The sequence below is a fragment of the Puntigrus tetrazona genome, chromosome 18, assembly GCF_018831695.1.
Source record: "Puntigrus tetrazona isolate hp1 chromosome 18, ASM1883169v1, whole genome shotgun sequence".
NCBI classification, from domain to species: Eukaryota; Metazoa; Chordata; class Actinopteri; order Cypriniformes; family Cyprinidae; genus Puntigrus; species Puntigrus tetrazona.
Window position 1 is genome coordinate 20,016,808 of NC_056716.1, and position 22,451 is coordinate 20,039,258.

A 22,451-nucleotide genomic window follows, 5' to 3' on the forward strand; every position below is an offset into this window, starting at 1 on the left:
ACACACACACACACACACACACACACACACACATATATATGGCTATTTATAATTATTTGTTTATTATCATTACAATTTTTATTATATAAGTATATTATATTGTAGTGACAGCATATTAAACAAATAATATAATATAACAGCAAATTAAAAACATTTTAAACAAACTAACACCAGAAACAGACTAAATGTCTGTTGTGGTTCGCATGATTTCAGTAGTAAAGTCTTTTTATGAAGTCTGTTACGTGCTAAACCCTCCGCAGACAGCAGTGAAGTGAGCTGGATCTGATCCTTCTCATCTAACGCTGCTTTTCTGAGGCTATCTCGAAATTACTGATCCCACTACGACGAAGGCCTAGCTAATGAATATTAATTTAGCCTTGCAGAGGTTGCTTGGTAACCTTCCTGGAGTGTCCGCTTACTTGACTTAATTAATATTCATAATCCATGCCTTCCCCGCGGCAACATCCTTTCATTGGACAGGCGTTCGAGGCTTATTTACAAACGTTAGCAGTCCGGCCAATCAATAAAGCCTTCTGGGCCCGCGTCACGCGGCGTCATTAATATTCATGAGCAAAACCTTCGCCGTAGTAGGTTCGTCCGGTCAGCGCGGAGTCTTCAGCGGCAGAGTGAGTGGAGCTCGGTTCAGCTGTTTGTGGTTGAAGATGGCGGCGTGTAGACGTGTTCAGCTGCTGCTGCTCCTCATGTCTCTCTGCCTGCTAACCGTACAGGCTCTTAAACCTCTTCCAGGTTTCGGGAATGTCCATCTTCCGGCTGCCGCCATGCACCAGCAGTTCAGAGCCGCGCTACCGAATCCCGGGAATAACGCCGCCGCGTCCTCCGGTACTCAGTCTAGAAGATCCACCGGCTGGAAGCTGGCAGAAGAACAGGCCTGCCGGGACGACGTGACCCGGCTATGTCCAAAACACACCTGGACAAATAACCTGTCTGTACTGGAATGCCTGCAGGACAAGAAAGAGGTGAGCAGCAGCCCTAATGATGGTGATGGTGATGAGTATATAATAGAATAATTAAATAATGATAATAACAACAACAATAAAAATAACATAATAATTGTAATATTTATTTAGCTTTGTGTAATTGATATATGTGAGGTCTAATTTTATTACACATTTTATATGCATTAAAATTATTATTTTATTTTATTATATTTCTGCAATTAATATTTATTATAATAATAATTTAATTAAAATCATATTTTATTTATTTAATTCTGTAATTTATTATTTTATATAATAATAATAATAATTATTATTGTCATATAATATTATGTATTATTGATGATAAAACATATATTTTATAATTATATGTTCATTATTGTATATGTTTTTATTACTACTACTACTGCTATTATTGTTATTATTATTATTATCATTATTCATTTGAACTCAGGGTGGGTACGTTTAATTCCTTTCATTTTGGGTTTGTGAATTTCAGACTGAGTGAAATAGATATCTAAACTATATTTAGAAACATTTCACTTGTATTATTAACTATGTATCGATTCATTTTATAGACTAATTTTAAGACTCCATTAAAATGTCTTGCTGAGTACAGTCGTGCCATGGAGGTCCATAACAGCCTACCTGATGAAAGCTATTTTAGCATTCCTGTTGATCTCAATTTTGGTTTGTCAGGTCTGCTGCCAGGTTGTTTTCAGCCAATCATTTAAGCTGTAAATACCACGTGACTAATTACCGTGGAGCTGCAGGAAAATGACATCCTGAAGATTACGATCGGCTCTCACAAGCCCTTCACTCTTGACTAGAGTCAACTTTGTCATGGAGTCTTTAATTGCAGGTGCGCAGCATCAGAATGCAAATGCAATCATGCAAACGCTCTCATTTTACAGCCGTACAAGCGCAGACCTTTAATATGGATTGGACTAATTTAAGAACAAGCTTAAAATCTTCTAACTAGATTTGTCTTTTGTGCTTTTCCGTGCCGCGCTGGTTGACACAGTGACCTAGTTGCGCAGATGAGGAAATTATTATAGGAGTAACTTTTGTTCAGGCACAGCAGATGCCTTGTGAGAAGTTGAATTTTTAGAATAAAAATAATTTTAAGTCAAGCGGTTGCAATGCGTCCGTTTTAACTACATGAACATTTAAATAAATCCGTTTTTAACTTTCAGCGTTTATTTTCAATGCGGCTAAAATAGTTTGCAACCGCTTTTTTGTTTCATTTTTTTTTAAGATTAATATGTTCAAAAAGCACTTTGACCACCAAAAATGTGTGCTTTAACGCATGCAGGGAGCGACGGTTTATGTCGCTTGCGATTGAATTCGAATGAATGATCTGCTTTCTCAATATCTTTAAACTTTACGCAGTCTGTGCACTCTATTGGGCTCCTTGCCTGTAATGTAGTGCACGAGTCAGACTTACTAGTCCTTTACCGGAGTTGGAGTTATCTAAAATCGCAGCGCATGCATCTTTCTCATTTGTGTTCGACAGAAACAACTAAGTCAGGCTTTATCTGTGCAGCAGATCTAAGATGTGTGTGCACGTTATACATGAGCCGTATTTCTTAAACATTTGCTTTCTGCTGCTTCGAACTGCTCCTCCCTGACGTCTTGGCTCCGATGGCACGCCACTTTTCACTTTATACAAGGGCCAAGGTTCATTTGCAGCTAGACACAAATTCATTTAGGGTGAAAAACGTCTTAGAGCAGCAGTTTTCTCAGCCTCTTGAGCTTCTGTTTAAATGTCTCTAATACTAGAGTCTCTCCCACAGTATGCTAAAATCCAGCTCTCATTACAGTCGCAGCTTTAAACCCGTATTGATGGCACTATGCCTCTCTCTCTCTCTCTCTCTCTCTCTCTCTCTCTCTCTTTCTCTCTCTCTCTCTCTCTCTCTCAGTAATTCACAGACTCGGGCCTCTCATTAGTGTTGAAGCGAGGTCTTGCTCTCTGGTCCGTGGTAACTAATTTCAACACCTGAGGGACATTTCAGATAGCGGTCTGTCTGAAACGCGACTATTATGTGCGTCCCATTTAGGGTGTCAAATCTTTGTTTCGTTAGCCTTGAAATGCAATTGCGTGCACACTCCGAGTTCATTCCTTTTTAATCATCCTTTCCTGCCTCTGAAAATTAAAATGAGGCCGGCTGAATGTCTTGCTCTGATGTATTCGGTGGTAATATGCTGGCATTAATTGGTCTAAATGCTGTCTGAAAAGAGCGGTATGCGCACTTGGTGTGTAGCTTGCAGAGAATCTCTGATATAGCTTCAAATCATTTCACATGTACGAAAATACCCTTCAGAAGTCCACAAATGACAATGATGAGCCTACATTTACAAAAAAAATACAACTGTATTAATTTTGTTAGACAGCTTCTGCGTATAGAATTTTATCGTGGTAATATATATGAATTTTTTTTTTGGTGGTGATTGCAATGCATATTTCAACAAGTGTCCAAATATAGCATACACACACATACACACTGCTATTTATTTATTTGTTTATTTGTTTTTTTTTTTTTTAAATTTGGTAGTAATATTGTGTGTGTGTACTAATATACTAATTTTATTATTAATTAAATGGTTTTTTTGGGGCAAGTAATATATTGTACTTTTATTCTGTTTTGGGGTTGCAATACATATTTAGACTGACATTATATAATTTATATGTATAGTATTTATTTTATTTTACTGCAAAACATTTTTGACAAATAGCATGGACATTTTTCACACACACACACACATATATATATATATATATATATATATATATATATATATATATATATATATATATATATATATATATATATATGTATATGTGTGTGTGTGTGTGTGTGTGTGTGTGTGTGTGTGTGTGTGTGTGTGTATATATATATATGTATTATTATTATTATTATTATTATTATTATTATTATTATTATTCTTTTTTATTTTTCAAGGGGAATTTTCAATACATTTTTGGGCAAGAATTGTGGTATTATATAGCTTTTTTGGGTAGAAGGGAATACATTTTCGGACAGGTAGTACATGTAGTATGTATAATATTTATTTATTTATTTATTCATTTGGAATTGCACTAGTTTTTTGTAACTTTATATACGAGCCTAATATGCATAGCAATCATACAGTGCATTGCTGCATATGCAGAGAATCCACTACAAGATTTCAAGCCAATAGCAAGCCTTTGGTTTTTGGCAGCGGCAGCAGATAGAAGAGGATAATTATTCTAGCATGAATGAAACATCAAGACAAGCTGTATACCCGTCTCGCAGTCTCTCCTCCTGCACCGCATGCCAAGTTCATTTGCCCGCGAACAGTTGCTTCAGCAGTCCTGACCGCGGCTCTAATTATTGGGATAATTGCTTTGCAGAGGCTCGGTAACAGCTGTGGCCTTCTGAAGAGGTAAATGATGTCCATAAATCTCTTCTCCATCTCCCTGAGGTCAGACCCCTCCGGGTCAGCCTTTTTTTTTGCGGGGCGAACCCTTGCAAACGCTCGAAGCAGGAGGTAAGGTGGTCGCGGCACAGCTGCAGCACGTCCGTCTTACTTTAATTTGCATTTTTAGCAGGTTCCTCTACTGGTGGGACGCCGCGGCGGGTTTGCTGTAAACAAAGCAGCTAGCGTGACTGATATGAGACCGTCCCGCGGGGATCCGGGCTGAGATCCTGATAAAGCAAACCAAAGAGCTTAGCTCTTAATCAACCGTTTTGTTTGATACAACAGAATGGAATGAATGAGGCAGAAAACCTATTGTGTCTTTGCAATTTTTTTAGTCTAAACGTGAGGTGCCGTGTTTTTTTGTTCGCGTATGTTTTTGTTGGCTGTGAAGCTGTTAGGGTGGAAATATCGGTCTGAGACTAATGAATCTAAAATGAAGTGGAATGAACTCATTTGGTGCACCGCTGAGGGGGAGACGGCATGTTTCATGGCTTTGACAGCTCTTTAAGACACCGTAGCGTGATATCGATGTTAGTGGATGGTTGCTTATTTAGATAAAAAGTTAGTTAACCGAAAAGAAAAAGTTTGAACTCTGAAAATGACAAAGTAAAAAGAAATTATATTTTGTGTTAGAAAAGGATGCCTGTTTTGTGACCAATATATGACATTGTTTTCACGTCAATTGAAAATGTTATTCAAATATTTCTCATTAATGCTTATGTGCAAGTATGCTGCATTTAATTACTATTCTCAATTCTTAATCGATTTATCCATCTATCTTATTCTGTATTTTTATTTAAATCAGCATAAATAAAGACAATATAACAAATACTATTACTATTTTATTTAGTATTATTATTTTATAATCATCATTTACAAAAAAATGTCTAATATAATAATTCTAAAATCGCTTTTTTTCCCCCCCTTTGGAATTTTCAAAATTTTAAAGTTTTTTTAATTCATAAAGAAATTTCATAGAGATTTTCTTACATTATTGCAGTATCACAAAAAGATTTGGGTGGTAAAATGTGATTAATTGTAATACAAAATAATGGCAATAATGGTCGGTGTATTTTCCGTTTTCTTTCTTTTAAATTTTGTGATACGCTTTCTTTTAGATTTCCCCCCTTTTTTGCATCTTGGTTAGGTAAGGCAGGATGTTTCTTATTTCATAGATTTTATTGCGACATGATTTGGGTGGAAAACGTGAATAACTTTAATGCAGAAATCTGCATTAAAAATTGGGCTTAATTTTCTTTAATTAAGCAAAAACTAGTTCCATTTTGCTTTCTGTGGAATCTTTGCGATGAAATACGACTCAGGCGTGTTCTTGACAGGTTTCATGGATCCACTTTGTAATTGGCGAGGGTCAGCGTTGAATAATTGCTTTCATTTTGACTAATGGTGCAGAAGTCCTGTAATGGCTCGAACAAAGGCTGGTCACTGACAGCTGTCCTCAGAGGAAAAGCTATCAGATATCATCGTTTTGATTTTGACTGTCAGTATCAAATGTGTTGCAATCACAAAAATGAGCTTGCAGCACTGCAATCATGTGGCTGTTCTTCAGTCGGTCTTTTTTCCGGTTGTCGGCATCAATCAAAGGCATGACATGTTTTTGACCTCTCGACTAATGCGTTGCGCCAACTTTTGTTGCTTTTTGATGACAGTGAAAAACTTTTTAGAATTGCCAGCCAATCTCTCTCTTCCCTGGTAAGGACAAAGAGGTTGCCGCTGTTCTCTACAGCAGCTTTGATCCAGTAATTTAACAGACTCAAAACATTATTAAAATAGAAGTCACGGGCTACAAAGAAAGAGCCACTGTCTGATGTAAAGATTATTATACAGTGTGACTTCCGATGCTTTGAACTAAGTTGTCACCTAAAAATAAACATCCTGCAGGCTGTTCCATCTTGTTAGCTTTGTCACATAAAAGATTTAACACGCATGGCAATGAGGAACGTCTGTTCTTGTTTACCTCTGTGGTGTAAGAACAGGTGTAAAGCTTGTAGCACTCTAAATGATTTTACGAAATTTTTCATGTCTTTGTGTACGTGCAATATATATATATATATATATATATATATATATATATATATATATATATATATATATGTACACACTCACACACTCAACTGGATATTAGTGCTAACTAATCATATCCGAGATAAAGTTTCCGTTTACAGATGTGTGTCTACTGTATATTTTACTATATATTACTGTATATTTTTTCTGTGTGTATATATATATATATATATATATATATATATATATATATATATATATATATATATATATATATATATATACACACACACACACACACACACAAATGCATGTGTATATATAAAAAAAAAATATATATAATATGATAGGTATATATATATATATGTTATAAATATACTATGTATATATATACTATATATATATGTGGTTAATCTATGATTAATATATTACACATTAATCATTAAATATTGACACAACAAAATGTTGACACAAATGAACATTGCATAAAAATGCATAATTATGTAATATATATACACACACAACATATTATATTTTCATTTATAATGTAATATAGACAGTATAAATAAATAATGATTAATTCAAAGCACAATATAATTAGCATAATTGCATATTCAGTCATGTTTTGTTAGTTTGAGTCAGTAAAACAAACTTAGTTTTGAAAAAAACAGACAAAATTCTAATGAAGGCAAACAACATTTCTAACAAGAATATTTCTTGTCTGTCTGGTTTACTAGCATGCACATGATTTGATTTTTGGCTCTTTATGTGCAGTCTCGTTGTCTGCTGCTATTTACACTGGCAAGTTTAACCCTTTTTTTTGCGATGATGTCTGATTTTTTGTGAACCATTCAGCAGAGGATATTATTGTTTTTTTTGTTTTTTGCATAAGCTGTCAGCTTGGGTTGATTAATGGACTACAGACCTAAGATTTCATTTGTATATTTTAATGTAATGTTTTTTATATTTTACCTGCAACGAGGGCCCTGCTGTTTCTCACTCAGAATACAGATAAGCTCCCTGCAGAATCACTCACTCCGTTTCCCTGCGTTATCTCCACTTTCACTCTCACACATGAGGATGGATGTTTTATTCACTGAAACTGCATTTCACTGAACAGAAAGCAGAGCCTGTTACAGAGGCGAACAGGTGCTGGGTCGTCCTCTCTCTGCTTTTCACATCTTTCGGAGTCCTGTTGTGATTATTGCACTTGGCAGGCCGTTAAGTGGTTGTGCTACAGCATATACTGTTAAACAAACGCATTACCACTGTTCCCACTGTGTCTGCTTCTCCTCTGACACGGCACACGGTCTGTTTAGATTAGCAGAAATAGTGTAACGGGAATATAACAGGTTCAGTACAAGTTCAAATACATAATTTACAGCATAATGTTTCAGCCATAAAAATTGTAACCTTTGGTATATAATTACGTTATTTTATTATTCTTATTTTTATTATTATTTATAAAATGTAATATCTGTACTATTATGGTTTTTATTAATATTTATTATTTATATTATATTAATATACTATTTATAAATTATTATTATTATTATTATTATTTTAACATTTAATATTTGTACTATTGTTTTTATTAATATTATTTGTATTATATTATATTAATATAATATTTATAAAATTTTTTTTTTTTTTTTTTTTTTTTTATGCAATTGCTTTAATGTTCTCATGCGTATTTTAGCGTCTTCATTTATCTCATATTCCTGTTTAAGGTATGTTTATTTTTATTTATACATTTTTATTTTATAATTTTAGTGTTTTAATTTTAGTTTTTCAGTTAGTTGCCATAACAAGATTTTTGCTCAGTTTGGTTTTTCCTCTAATAGGAATGTATTTTTCGTTTTTCATCCAATATAAATGCGTTTTATTTCAACTTTATTTAAGTGAGCTAATATATTTAATACATTTACTTTTTTCCCATTATATGATATGTATTTGTGTTACGATGCTTTGTCTCTGTTTTTAGGGTGACCTTAACATTCTGTCAAGGGTCTACAGATGAAAAATTACTTTTTTTTTTTTTTTTTTGGAATAGAAGTTCAAAAAATCTGAAAATGTTCACGTGTTAGTGGAAAATTTTACAATCTAACAAAACGATGCCATAAAAACCAAACACTAAAAGGTCTGAAAATGTTGAGGACGACTTAACATTTTGAAAAATGCACAAGTTTGAAATGCTTTTAGAAAATTAATAATTGGCACATTTCTGCTATCATTAATCCTTTAGAAATCAGAAAACTCACTTCCAAATTAAATGCTTTACTGTAACCTTAATCTTTTAGGAAACGAGAGATGAGCAAAATCTCATTTATGGTAATCAACATTATAATTGCAGAGAGTTTTGGTGATAATTAGAATTTCATAATCCAGTGCAAACAATCACCGCTCTGCTCTCCTACAGGTGACATGTCTTTAAAAGTCTTCCGATCACACAGTCGTGTTGATGGATGAATATTTCGTGTGACGCGAGTGCAGGTGTAAAGGTGTCTGTGGTAGTAATGCGCTTGTGTTTCTCTGAACGCAGAGATTTCAAGGCCGCTGTCATGAAGTCACTCGTCTGTGCATGAATGAGGCGAGCGAGTGCTTAATGCGTCCGCTGCTAGCAAATCCCTGACAGACTCAAACTTCACCTTTTTATCGGGTCTCAACCTGACTGAAGCTGGGTCTTGTTAACGATGCTTCTCCCGTGGCTTGTTTTCGTCTTCAGACTTGGGACGGGGCGGTCGTTGTCACTCAGAGGAGAGACTTCTGTCCCTAGCAGCTGCTTTATCTACCAGAGCATGCAGAAAGAAGTGAATTAAGCGCTATAAACTTGGACAGAAAAGAAATATCTAGGCGAGGTTATTAGCATACAATAAGTCATTTCCTAAGAGGTTTAGTCAGAGCAAGAGAATATTTGTTTTTAATGTTTTAATGTTCATATTTTAAACTTAAATGCTAGGCTATTGAGGTTTATTAAACAATTTATCAATATATGTGTGTGTGTGTGTGTGTGTGTATGTATATATATATATATATATATATATATATGTGCATATATATATATATATATATATATATATATATATATATATATATATATATATATATATATATATATATATATATATATATATATATATATATATATATATATATATATATATATATATATATGTGCATATATATATGTGTGTGTGTGTGTATCCAAATGGTCATTAATCCATATAGAACAAAATGTAAAGCTACAGCCATAAATAGTTTTTAATTTTATCTTTGTGATTCACTGCATGTATAACTTGTATCAAGCTTTTCTTTTTTCAAACTGGACTAGCAATTTGCCATATTATTTGTTATATTATTTAGCTTCATAAAAGCCTAAAAAAAAATATTTTACGTTTTCATCTTAGTTTTGTTTGAAATTTAAAGCAAAAATAGATGTTTGTTTTTTAATCTGTAGGAAAAGAAGAAATGCACTTTTAGGATACTTCCATATATGTACTAACTAATATTTATTTTTTTTAAAGAAATTAATATACTTTTATTCAGCATGGGTACATTAAAGTGCCCCTATTATGGATTATTAAATGTTCGTATTTTGGTTTTAGGAGTCATAAAAACAGGCTGGCATGCACGCAAGGTTAAAAATCACTTTCATTTTCTTATAGTATGCATTTATTTTTTACCTTATTTGTTCATCAACTACAAAACAATTAATTCAACGATTAGTTTTTCCAAAAATCGGTCGATTTAATTTTTTCTTTTTCCAAAGATTTAAAGACTTCTTACAAAGCATTAACAAAGACTTTGTCCCTATATTATAAAAATTTCTCTTGTCTTTTAATTGTTTTTCAGAGTATATTATTTTGTAGAAAATCCCTTTTCATGCTTAAGTTCTGTTTGGCTTTTTGAAGACTTTTTTTTTTTTTTTTTTTTCCTCACCAGGGATTGGGATTGTGGGGGAAAAAAAAGTAAATTGCACAGAAAACCTACATTTGATCCAGATTTAATAAAAGAGCTGGAGAATTGGACTTTGGTTATTATTTTTTGTTTTTTTTTCCTTTCGAAAGTCATAAGAAACTCTTATTAGGATGTGAGCCGTGTAAAACCTCAGCTGTGACTCTTCACTGATAACAAGTAAGATGGATGGCCAAAAATAAGCTGCTCCTAAAAAAAAAACAAAAAAAACTCTGCATTCGCATATGTTTATAAGCCGAAAATTGATGTGCGTTATTATGGCCAAAAATGGTCCAGTGGTTTATAATATTTCCTCTCACTTCTTAATGAAACGGACCGACTCGCAAGGTTTAGAAGGTGGCTAATATATTCTTCGCATGTATAGAGAGCGTTGACATTTTAACCGTTCCACCCGCTTGACCACCTCTCACAAAACACATGCCTTCATATTTTTATTTCCTTAATTAATCACAGGATACACAAAACAAATGATCTGAAACAGAAAAAGGCGCCAACGATTGATGTCGCTAATAAAAACTAGTGATTTTACTGTAGGTCCAACAAGCAGATCCCAGCGGGCTTCTTTGAACTCTTGTGAGCGATGATACAAACTCTGAATCGATAATACTTTTTTTATCGAGCCGGTTTATTGAACCGAGACGTCCAAATTCAGCCTTTATCACATTAATACAGGAACGCAAGCAATGTGTAATCTCACAGAATCAATAGATGATCCATGTACGCCCCGGCCGGCCTGTAATCACAGAGCCCTGACGTACAAATAGAAATATCCTGCTCTGGCTGGCGACGAGGAACCGGATGATTGATCTGGGTGTGGTTCCTGAGCTCAGATATCGGCCTGTTCCTATTTAGGGCCTGTGCTGTTATGTGCTTCTGCTGTGATATCATCTTCTGATCCCCTTTTCCAGAACACTGACCATGAATCTGTTTAGTTGTTTTATGTGGGGTACTAGTTTCGTCAGCTGCTGGTTTAGAGCTGTGAAGATTTACTACGTGTGTTTCTTTTTTTAATGCATGACTGTCACGAAAACACCCTAAAGTCAAGAGGAAAGTCATATATCTATCAATCTTTCTATCTATATCTATCTATCTATCTATCTATCTTGAAGGCAGTTGTCTATTTTTAAGACTGTTTTTATCTATATTATCTATCTATCTATCTTGAAAAAATGTTTTTATCTATCTATCTATCTATCTTGAAGACTGTATTTATATATCTATCTATCAACTGTCTGTCTGTGTATGTATCTTGAAGACATTTTTATATGTCTTGAATTTTTTTATCTATCTATGTCTTGTCTTTTGAAGACCATTTTTCTGTCCGTCTCTCCGTCTGTCCATCTGTCCATCTATCTATATATCTATCCGTCTATCCGTCTGTCCGTCTATCTATCTGTCTATCTGTCTGTCTGTCCATCTGTCCGTCTATCTATCTATCTATCTATCTATCTATCTATCTATCTATCTATCTATCTATCTATCTATCTATCTATCTATCTATCTATCTATCTGTCTGTCTGTCTCTGTCTGTCTGTCTATCTATCTATCTATCTATCTATCTATCTATCTATCTATCTATCTATCTATCTATCTATATTTATCTAAAGTGTATATATTAATATAAACTTTATATATTAGGTGCGTTGACATTTTTGTTACTGATATATGTTAAAGTTAGAATTGAAATGTATGATGTCTAGAAAAAAATGTATCTGTTCTGTATTTCGAAATTTGGAATATTCCGAAGAATTATGTTATTTTTACTTTATTTTATTGCACTCTTTTATTTATGTATCCGTTTATTATATTTTTATGTGCATTTATTTAATTTTATGATCTCTTTTTTGTTTCTCTTGAAATTGGGATGAAATAGGACTTCTCAATGTTTCTGACAGGGTTTGCAAGATTCACTGTAATGTTGTCTCCGAAAGACGCTTTTTATATTTCAGCTTATGAATCCCATTTAAATCCTGTTGCGCATATTTCTCTCTGTGCACCAGACACCTTTTACTTAAAAATATTTTTGCTTTGTAAGATTTGCGTTTTAAAGCACGTGTTCTAATCTCCGCTAACTTTATAGCATTAACCACATTGTTTTGTGTCCACGCTGGCAAAATGTCTTTGCTTTGATGCTCGTCTTATCGAGGGCAGCTGAAGGATGATGAGTTATTGTCGAGCCATTGTTGGGGCGTTGTATGTGAATGCACATTGATTTTTGCCTGTTTGACTATGTTGTTGTCGTCCCCTGACAATTGCTAATTGCATTTTCATGCTCTATGAGTCACTCAGCAGTTGTTTACTGTGCTGGGTTAGAGACTGTGCTTATTGACAGTTAGCAGTCAGTGGTCCAACCCAGCCAGAATGAAAAGAAACAGACAGGCTCTTAAAAGAATGAGTACTGAGGGAGGAAAACTTCAAGTTTGAGAGGTCACGCAGCATTCTGTTTATCTGCTTGAATTATTAAGTGACTTTCTTCTTTTATCATAGCTGTTTCAGGGCGATAGGAGCTGTAATCCCATATGCACACGACAGCATCTTTAAGTGTTTAACTTTTTTATTTATAATGCTCTGTTTTCTGGCATTTACGTTAGTATGTGGTTTCGTTCATTTTATTCATAAAACAAACATGTTTGCATTTGAAAGAGATGTAATAAACTCTCTTCGTTTAATCAGTTACGTGTTATTTGTATATTTGGGATTTTTGTAAAATTTATTAGTTGATGATATTATACAGTGTATTGGATTGTTGTTTCTCCTATTTTGGATTTTATTAGTTTTAAAATGTACTTTTATGATATTTGTAAATTAAAATACTCCATTTCATTTAATAAAGTTAGGGTTAATATGTAAGTATTGGTGGATTTTGGTGAATTATTTTATATATATATATATATATATATATATATATATATATATATATATATATATATATTTTTTTATTATTATTTTATTTTTCAGGAAAATCTGTGTCATTTATTAATTTGTTAAAACCTTTAGTTTTTATTAAATCGGGATATTTAATTAATTTGCTATAAATTAATTGAAATATTTTAATTTTAAAATAGTATTTGATGTAACTGTTCATTTTATGATTCTATTATATTTTTGTTGTCGCTTTTACTTCAATTTACTGCCAGTAATAAAGCTTTATTAGCACGAGTGACGATTACAATTCTCAGAGCGTGAACTTCAGCGTTGGAAGTCATACAGAATTAATAAAGTGAAAGAAATGAAGGGAAAATGAAAAGATTATAAATTCCCTCTCTCTTTCTTTTACAGGACACAGAAATTGCTTCAGACTGCAACCATGTAAGTACTCAAAGGCCTGCCTTAAATAATAATTATCATCGACGTGACTCATCTTCACAGCTCCACACATCTTTCAGGGTGATGTTCCCTGTTTACAAGACCCTCTGCATGCACTCTATTCTTTCAGACCGACTCTTTGTAGGTTTACGAGAGAATGCGTCAGTAGGATTTAGAGAGCGGTAACATCAGCAAGTAATTTCAGAAGAATAATGGTCTAATCACCATCTAATGATGGCTGCAGCCCGCAATTAATTTGGTGGGGTCCCGAGAGAGGTATCTGTTTCTGATCTCCTTCGCTAACATTCGTGGCTTTGATGTTCTCATTAAGACCTGGTCCACAAATCGGAAACGAGGAAAATTTAGGCTTGTGATTCAGGCCTGAGTCACCCGTCTCGTCACGCAAGGCTCATGTTTGAGCAATAATTAAGGTGAACCTTACATTTATCAGCACTTTTATTTAGTGTCACTGTTAATGTGGCGATCCCATCACATAGAGCTTTCTTCGAGCGGTGGAGCGCGATTCAGTAAATACAAGGCCGTTTGCTTCAATTGACATCTTTTCGTTTTGAAGAGAAAATGTGATTTTTCTCTCTGAAGTGAAATCGGTTACTTTCTATTGAGCGGTTGCTTCGGGCTCAAACCATAAAACAAAGAAAGTATTACATCTTTTTAACTGCATTGCCAGACTTGACCTTGGTAAACCACTTCACGAGGTTCTTCTGAAAGCACTGAGTTTACTTGAACATTAAGATTCATTTACTCATGCTTGCTTCGTTTCAAACCTGTATAACACACCATGAAAGAGAAGACTGCACTAATGTTTTTAGTGCAATTATAACCAATGGGAACTGAAGCCTTCGGGATTCAAAAAGGATGCAAAAGTCATGCATACAATTATTATGTTCTCTCAAAGTCTTCTGAAATCAAACAATAGCTTTTTTGTGAAGCATAGATTGAAATGTACATTTATTTGCTGGTAATCTTTCCTTAGAATGAGTTAAAACAGTCTGATACATAAACGAACAGATCACACTTGAATTCACATTATGCATATTTCTAATGTTTCATATTTCTAACGTTTGCAGCTGTTGTGGAACTACAAGCTGAACCTGACCACAGATCCGAAGTTCGAGTCCGTGGCGCTGGAAGTGTGTACGAGCACCATGTTAGAGGTCGGTTTCTGTTGTAGTTTTGCTGAGTCCATTTTCTTTTGGACCTTTGCTCTCTAATTCCCCAACAGTTTAACTCGTGTGTATGTGAGTGTGTTTTGAGTTCTTTTAGGGCTGAACAATACAGTTGAACTCGCAATGTGGCTTAGTGCTGTAATCAAAATAATTGAATTATATGAGATGCTTAATTGAGATACTGAAACACTGTTATCCTGAGCCGTGTCTGTGTAAATGAAACCACATTTATTTTTAAAACGCACAAAGACTGTATTTAATGGCCATTAAACAGCCAAATTAAAAAGCCTGATAGTTTAAAATTTAAAAATACATTTATTCCAGTCACTGAAAGAGGCTTGAGTTGTTTTTTGTAAGAATGACTTACCACATTTATTTATTTTACCTATACGTTCTCCAACAAAATCACACCAATCGGTCTAGATTAATTATTCCAACTTTTGAAATTCTGCTAATATTTTGCAAAAAGCTTCCATATGTTAACATTAGTTAACATAAACTAGCAATAAAAAATACTTCTAAAGCACTTATTATTCTTTAATATTGATTTCAACATACATTTATACATTTATTAAAATATATTTTCATATTAATTAATGGTCTTAATAATTAATATTAATTAAATATTATTATTATTATTATTAAATATTATTAATTATGTTATCAAAAAAAAAAAACATATATATATATATATATATATATATATATATATATATATATATATATATATATATATATATGTATATATATATATATATATATATATATATATGTATGTATATATATATATATATATATATATATATATATATATATATATATATATATATATATATATATATATATATATATATATATATATATATATATATATATATATATATATATATATATATATATATATATATATATATATATATATATATATATATATATATATATATATATATATATATATGTGTGTGTGTGTGTGTGTGTATATATATATATATATATGTATGTGTGTGTGTGTGTGTGTATATGTATGTATAGATATATATAGCTTTTCCAATGTCCTGCAACTCTAATTTCAATGCAGAGGAACCAACGTCTACATTTGTAATGCAGTGTGATTTTATGTTTGACTGCACTCTGAGCTGCTATAATGTAATTAAAATGAATCTCAATAGACAAAAGTTTCCCACTAACCCCTTCACAAGTGTGTGTGTGTGTGTGTGTGTGTGTGTGTTGATGCACATTTGTGGTTGAATACACAATTTAATTACCATTAGTGAAATTGCCTTGATATTAAATAGGGAATGTAAATTCTTCATGTCCGCAGCATTGATCCTTGACTGCTTCTTCTCACGGATAATGAAAAGAGCCTTAAATCTGTTTCTCAGCTGAAAGAGTGTGCCGACGAGGAGCGAGGGAAAGGCTATCTGATGTCCTGCCTGGTGGATCACCGCGCGAACGTCACTGAACGCCAGTGCCATCAGTACATCACCAAGATGACCAGCATTATCTTCAGCGACTATCGGCTCATATGCGGCTTTATGGACAAATGCAGAGAAGACATCAACACCCTGCAGTGTGGAAGCATCTCCGTCGGAGAAAAAGTAAGCTCGCGTTCCAATAATAGCTGCGAACGCTTTGACTCCTTGCCCACTTAAAACCGCAGAGCTCTAGAATATCCCTTTGGGAAACCATAGGATGTTGGCTCGGTACCAGATGGCTCTGTGATGTAGTGACTCTGCCGTTCCCGAAATGTCCACATTCCTCCGGGCGTGCTGGAACATGGGCACCCGTTCACCGCTCTTGCCTCGTTCCCCCGGGTGCACTCTGCTGAAATTAAAAAAGTTAACTTTAGACTTGTCTGCTCGTTGACTTAAAATAGCCTAAATAAGCTCAGACAGCCAAACATGCAGGATGGCAAGTATGAAGAATATATTTAGCCGCTTAGTGGGTTTACGCATCTTTTAGATGTCTTTTAGATCACGGGGTTATGCAGTAATTAGCTACTATTATATGAGGAACTGACAGCTCCCATTCTCTTGTGCCTTTTGCCTTTAAATATCTCCAGTTATTTTGTCATTAAGTCGCATGCCTTAAATTCTGACACTGAATTATGGGAGTGGGCATTTGAATATCATTATCAACGCTATTTTATGGTGTTATATGTTTACAGTCACCTTGGATGATGTTTTCTCCCGGACCTCGGGAAGTGTTCGTTGTTAACGGCAGGGCCATTGCTTAAACTCATGGACCAATGATCTAAAATTGGCAACATTCTTCATCAGATTTTTTATAAAATGTGTTTTTGTTTTTGTTTTTGTTTTTTTACTTTTTCATTTTTATTTAATTTAATTAAATTTTGTTTTTATTTATTCATTCATTCTCCTCATTCTCACAGTGTTGTTATATTGATGTTAACTAAAACTATTAGTGTGAAATAAAAAAAATAAAATTATTAATTAATTGAAAAAATGGAAAAAATATTGAACGTTAGAAATGTTTTCTTAGAAACTAGCTAAAATGTTAGTATTTTTCGTACTAATATTACTAAAATAGAAATAGAAATAGAAAACTAAATGAAAATGAAACAATGAAATAATAAAATCACACACAATAAGACATTACTAAATGTAAATTATAATTAAAGCAAACTACAAAAATAAAAGGTAACAATTTGCAATAAGGTTCTGAAGTTAACATTAGTTAACAATATTAGTTATACTTTTACATACTTTTACAGCATTTAATAATCTTATTTAATGATAATTTCAGTCAGTTTCAGATCATTTCAATGCACTGTGAACTAACATGAACAAACAATGAATGACTGTATTTTTAGACTGTATTTACATTAACAAAGATTAATAAATATTTTAAATGTAGCATTCATCTTTCATTCATTTTAATTAATACTTTAATGTCAATGATAGACGTCAATGCTAATGAATCTTGAATGAATGACTGTTTGGTTTTCCCATTCTTTGTGCAATATCTTACTTGTTTACATTTTCACTCTCTTTTATTCCTTCAGTCAAACATCTGTTACCTGAAATAAACCCTAAACCAAGCTGTGCCGAGGTCAAAGTGTTTTGTCTTTTTCTTCCTGTTAGGACCTGCATTCTCAGGGTGAGGTGATTGCGTGTCTGGAGAGGGCTCTGGTCAGAGAAGCAGAGCAGCAGGACAAGGCTCATCAAATCAAGGATGTCTGCAAAAAGTCCATCATGAGAGTGGCCGAACTATCAGCGGATGACTTCCACCTCGACCGCTACCTCTACTTCTCCTGCCGAGACGACCGGGAGCGCTTCTGCGAAAATGTACGTGTCAGCTTCTCATCCGTCACGATTAACCGCAGCCTAATTAGCGAGCTTCCACTACTCACTACCCACTACTTACCGGAAGGGGGGGCGGGCTGGTTTGATTGACAGCTGCCTCTCATGTGCTGTGAGTCAGAACGACAGGATTAGACCACACAGCTGCTTTGTGTAGGAGGAGACGTGGGCCGATGTGTTGATGTGCTAACATGAAGCATCGGATATCTCCCGATTGACCTGAATCGATCCGTCAGTGCTTAACGTTTTATGTTTCTTTTTTTCGCTTGCAGACCCAGGTGGGAGAGGGCAGAGTGTACAAATGCCTGTTCAACCATAAATTCGAAGAAGCAATGTCAGAAAAGGTGCGGCACATCTTTAGTTACCGAGATATTGAATTTAAAGCGCCCCTGTTATGGGTTATGAAAGGTTCACATTTTGGTTTTGGGAGTCGCATGCAAGGTCAAAAAAACATTTTCTTGTTCTTATACTATGCTTTTATTTTCACTTTATTTGCTTTTAATGCTTCAAAAGTGCCATCTAGTGGCAAAGAATGAATTAGCATTTTCATTCAGACCAATGAGCGGGCAGTATCTTAACGTTACATTTTGACGTCTCGTTCATTTTAAAGGATTAGTTCACTTTCAAATTCAAATTTCCTGATAGTTCCCTCACCCTCCTGTCATCGAAGATGTTTATGCATTTCTTTCCTCAGTCGAAAAGAAGGTTTTTGATGAAAACGCACCAAGATATAGGGAACTTCAATGGACGGTTGAAGGTCAAAATGATAGTTTCGGTGCAGCTTCAAAGGGCATACCAGACGGTGAATAAGGGTCTTGTCTCGCGAAATGATCAGTCATTTAAAAAAGCATATTCTGTATAAACACACATGCTCTGTTGAAAAGGTCACGCTGACGTAGACGGAAGTATTGGGTCAGTGTTTAGTGTCCTATATTTATTTGTGTCTTTGTGTCAGTTTATTGTTTAAAATGGTTATTTCTTGCGTGCATCCTGGATGTTTTAATATAAAAAAAAAAATACTTTTTCCATAGCATATACATTTTTATTATTAAATATTTTTACATTTTACGAGACAGGACCCTTATTTACGGTCTGGTATTGTTTATAGCCCACTACTATTGTTTATAGTTCACTACATCCTGGATATTTTTCATCAAAAACCTTCATTTCTTTTCGACTGAAGAAAGAAATACATAAACGTCTTGGATGACACGGGGGTGAGTGAATTATCAGGAAATAGAATTTGAAAGTGACTTAATCCTTTAAAAACGACTGACTTCAACGATTCAGACCGACTCTTGTTTTTTTGAGAGAAAATAAATGTACACACGGGACACTTTTAGATTTGAAACCTAGTAGGATGTTTTCATCCACTCAGAGGTGTTATACGCTGCATGAAAATTCATATGCAAATGCAAAAATCCATAATAGCGGCACTTTAAAATTCAAATTGAACTTTCTCGACATAATCCGTGCAACATTATGTGTATAAAATGTCAGTTTCTGATCCGAAGTCATAGTCCAGAAGAAGCCACAGGAATGTTGGTGGTCAGTTTAGTGCATGTGTTTGTCCTGTCAGAGAGTCTGTGTACTTAATAAGCATCTGTGTCCACAGTGCAGAAACGCCCTGACCACTCGGCAAAAACTCATTGCTCAAGATTATAAAGTCAGTTACTCCCTTGCAAAGGCCTGTAAAGCCGACCTACGCAAATACCGCTGTAACCCGGACACCAGCATGCCTCGCGCCCGAGAGGCCAGACTCTCCTACCTCCTCCTCTGCCTGGAGTCTGCTGTTCACAGAGGTCTGTTCATGTCATTCAGTGTCGTACTACAGCTGTGCTCTCACACCAATATACTAATGGGCACTTTTAAAAAGAATACTCCTGGGATGATTTCAAAATTTGTCATACATTAAGCTGATTTTTATTACATTATATATTTTTACTTCTTTGTTTTTATATATATATATATATATATATATATATATATATATATATATATATATATATATATATATATATATGTGTGTGTGTGTATATATATGTGTGTGTGTGTATATATATGTGTGTATATATATATATATATGTATATATATATATATATAAAACAAACACATACGTATATACACACACACACACACATATATATATATATATATATATATATATATATATATATATATATATATATATATATAATTTAATTGTGAAATCTACTTTGATTTTTACTATGTATCTGTCTTTGGTTTTTATTATTATAAATTATCATTATCATCGTTTTTTTTTTTTTAATATAGTACCATTTCGCTTTATTATTATTATTATTATTATTATTATTATTATAAAATATCACTTACATTTAAAATAGTAAATATGTTTTGGTATTGTTTGATGTTAGATATTTCATTGCCTGTGTAAATGTATTTTATTGGATATTTGATATTTAACTGTTTTTTTGTTTTATTCATATTCATATTAATATTATTATTATTATTATCATGTGATTACTTGTTATATTTGTTACTGTTAAATTAATACCATATCGGTTATGAGCAAATATACAAAATATTTTTTATTTGTTATTAAGTTTTTAATTGTGCGTGCTTTTTATTTTATTATTATTTAGTAGTAGTAGTAGTAGTAGTAGTAGCGGTACCATAAAATGATTACTCATATTTGACTAGTACCATATTAACAGAAGTACTAAATTGTTTGTTATTGTATTATTTGTTTAGTTTTTTGTTTTTATTTAGACATAATGGTATAGAATTTTAATATTAGCCATAATAAAAATGCCATAATAAATAATAATCAGTGTAGGCAAAGATATTAAAGCAAAATCAAAATCAACTATTATATCTATAATCTAAAGTAATTAGTTAATATCACACAAATACATTTGAATAGTTTTTTGAATAATTCTGTGCAGTTCCAGCCCTAGTCTTTGCTCTCATTCATACATTTTTATTGATTTGTCGAAACCTAATAAGTTTGTTCACTGTTACGTATCTTCCCGTGGGTTTCACCGCTATCATGTCAGGCCGTACGGTGACCGGAGACTGTCAGGGTGAGATGCTGGACTACAGACGCATGCTAATGGAGGATTTCTCTCTGAGCCCTGAGATCGTGTTGCACTGTCGAGGAGAGATCGAGGCGCACTGCTCAGGACTGCACCGCAAGGGACGAACCCTGCACTGCCTCATGAGAGTTGCCCGTGGGGACAAGGGCACGGTGGACAACCTCTGCCAGACAGCAGTAAGAAGCCTTGGAGTCAGCTGTAATATTGTACAATATTATTGCAATTTAAAATAACTCTTTACAATTGTAATATATTTTGAAATGTAATTTATTCCTAGGATGCAATGCTGAGTTTTTAAGCATCATTACTCCAGTTTTCAGTGTCATTTTAATCATTTTAATATGCTGATTTGCTGCTCTAGAAATCTTCTTATTTTCTTTTGTCTCTTGTAGCTCCAGACTCTTATCCAGTCGGCAGACCCCGGAGCTGATTACCGGATTGATCGCGCTTTGAATGAAGCCTGTGAGTCTGTGATCCAGACGGCCTGCAAACACATCCGCAGCGGAGACCCTATGTGAGTCATGTCTATATAGAGAGTGAATACATGCATGAGAGCTTCAGCGAGTGTTGTATTGTACCTCGGTGGAAACTGCTAAGCAGTAGGTAGCTGTAGTCTGTCACAGGATTTATTTGGGTGAGATAAAACTCCTGCAGAGATTTAGACTCATTGCTTTGTTTGAAGCACCAATACTGTCTTACTCTCACTGGCACCATATAAAACTGCAGTGGATTTAGAGAAGAGAGTCAAATCCAATTAAGTGTGTGTGGAGTGTAAATGTGTCACTCTCTTTTTATAAGAGGAAGAAAGATGAACTGGGGTTCAAGCTGTAGAATGCAACTCAGTCAAGTTTACAGTGTCTGCACAGAAAAATGCTGTATAACGCTCGAAAAATTTATTTGATGTTTTTTTTTTCAATTTTATTTAATTTCTAATTGATCATTTTTTAATTATTATTCATTGTTTATTTATTTTATAATATTTGTCAAGTAAAATATATATATTTTTATATATATTTATATATATATATATATATATATATATATATATATATATATATATATATATATATATATATATATTATATTATATTTATTTATTTTTTTTACATTCATTTAATGTATTATTTTTAATTATAGTGCTG

At 33.6% G+C, this 22,451-nt stretch overlaps 1 protein-coding gene across 1 annotated transcript in view; it reads left to right on the forward strand.

The window, feature by feature from the left end:
• Positions 1-566: 566 nt before the first annotated feature.
• Positions 567-22,451, forward strand: part of glg1b (golgi glycoprotein 1b) — a 37,934-nt gene continuing 16,049 nt past the window's right edge. The window contains exons 1-9 of the mRNA XM_043216819.1: positions 567-977; positions 13,695-13,724; positions 14,810-14,896; positions 16,291-16,506; positions 18,013-18,216; positions 18,504-18,575; positions 19,847-20,033; positions 21,271-21,485; positions 21,702-21,823. Coding sequence (XP_043072754.1) covers positions 567-977; positions 13,695-13,724; positions 14,810-14,896; positions 16,291-16,506; positions 18,013-18,216; positions 18,504-18,575; positions 19,847-20,033; positions 21,271-21,485; positions 21,702-21,823 — 1,544 coding nt within the window. The remainder of the gene's footprint in view (positions 978-13,694; positions 13,725-14,809; positions 14,897-16,290; positions 16,507-18,012; positions 18,217-18,503; positions 18,576-19,846; positions 20,034-21,270; positions 21,486-21,701; positions 21,824-22,451) is intronic.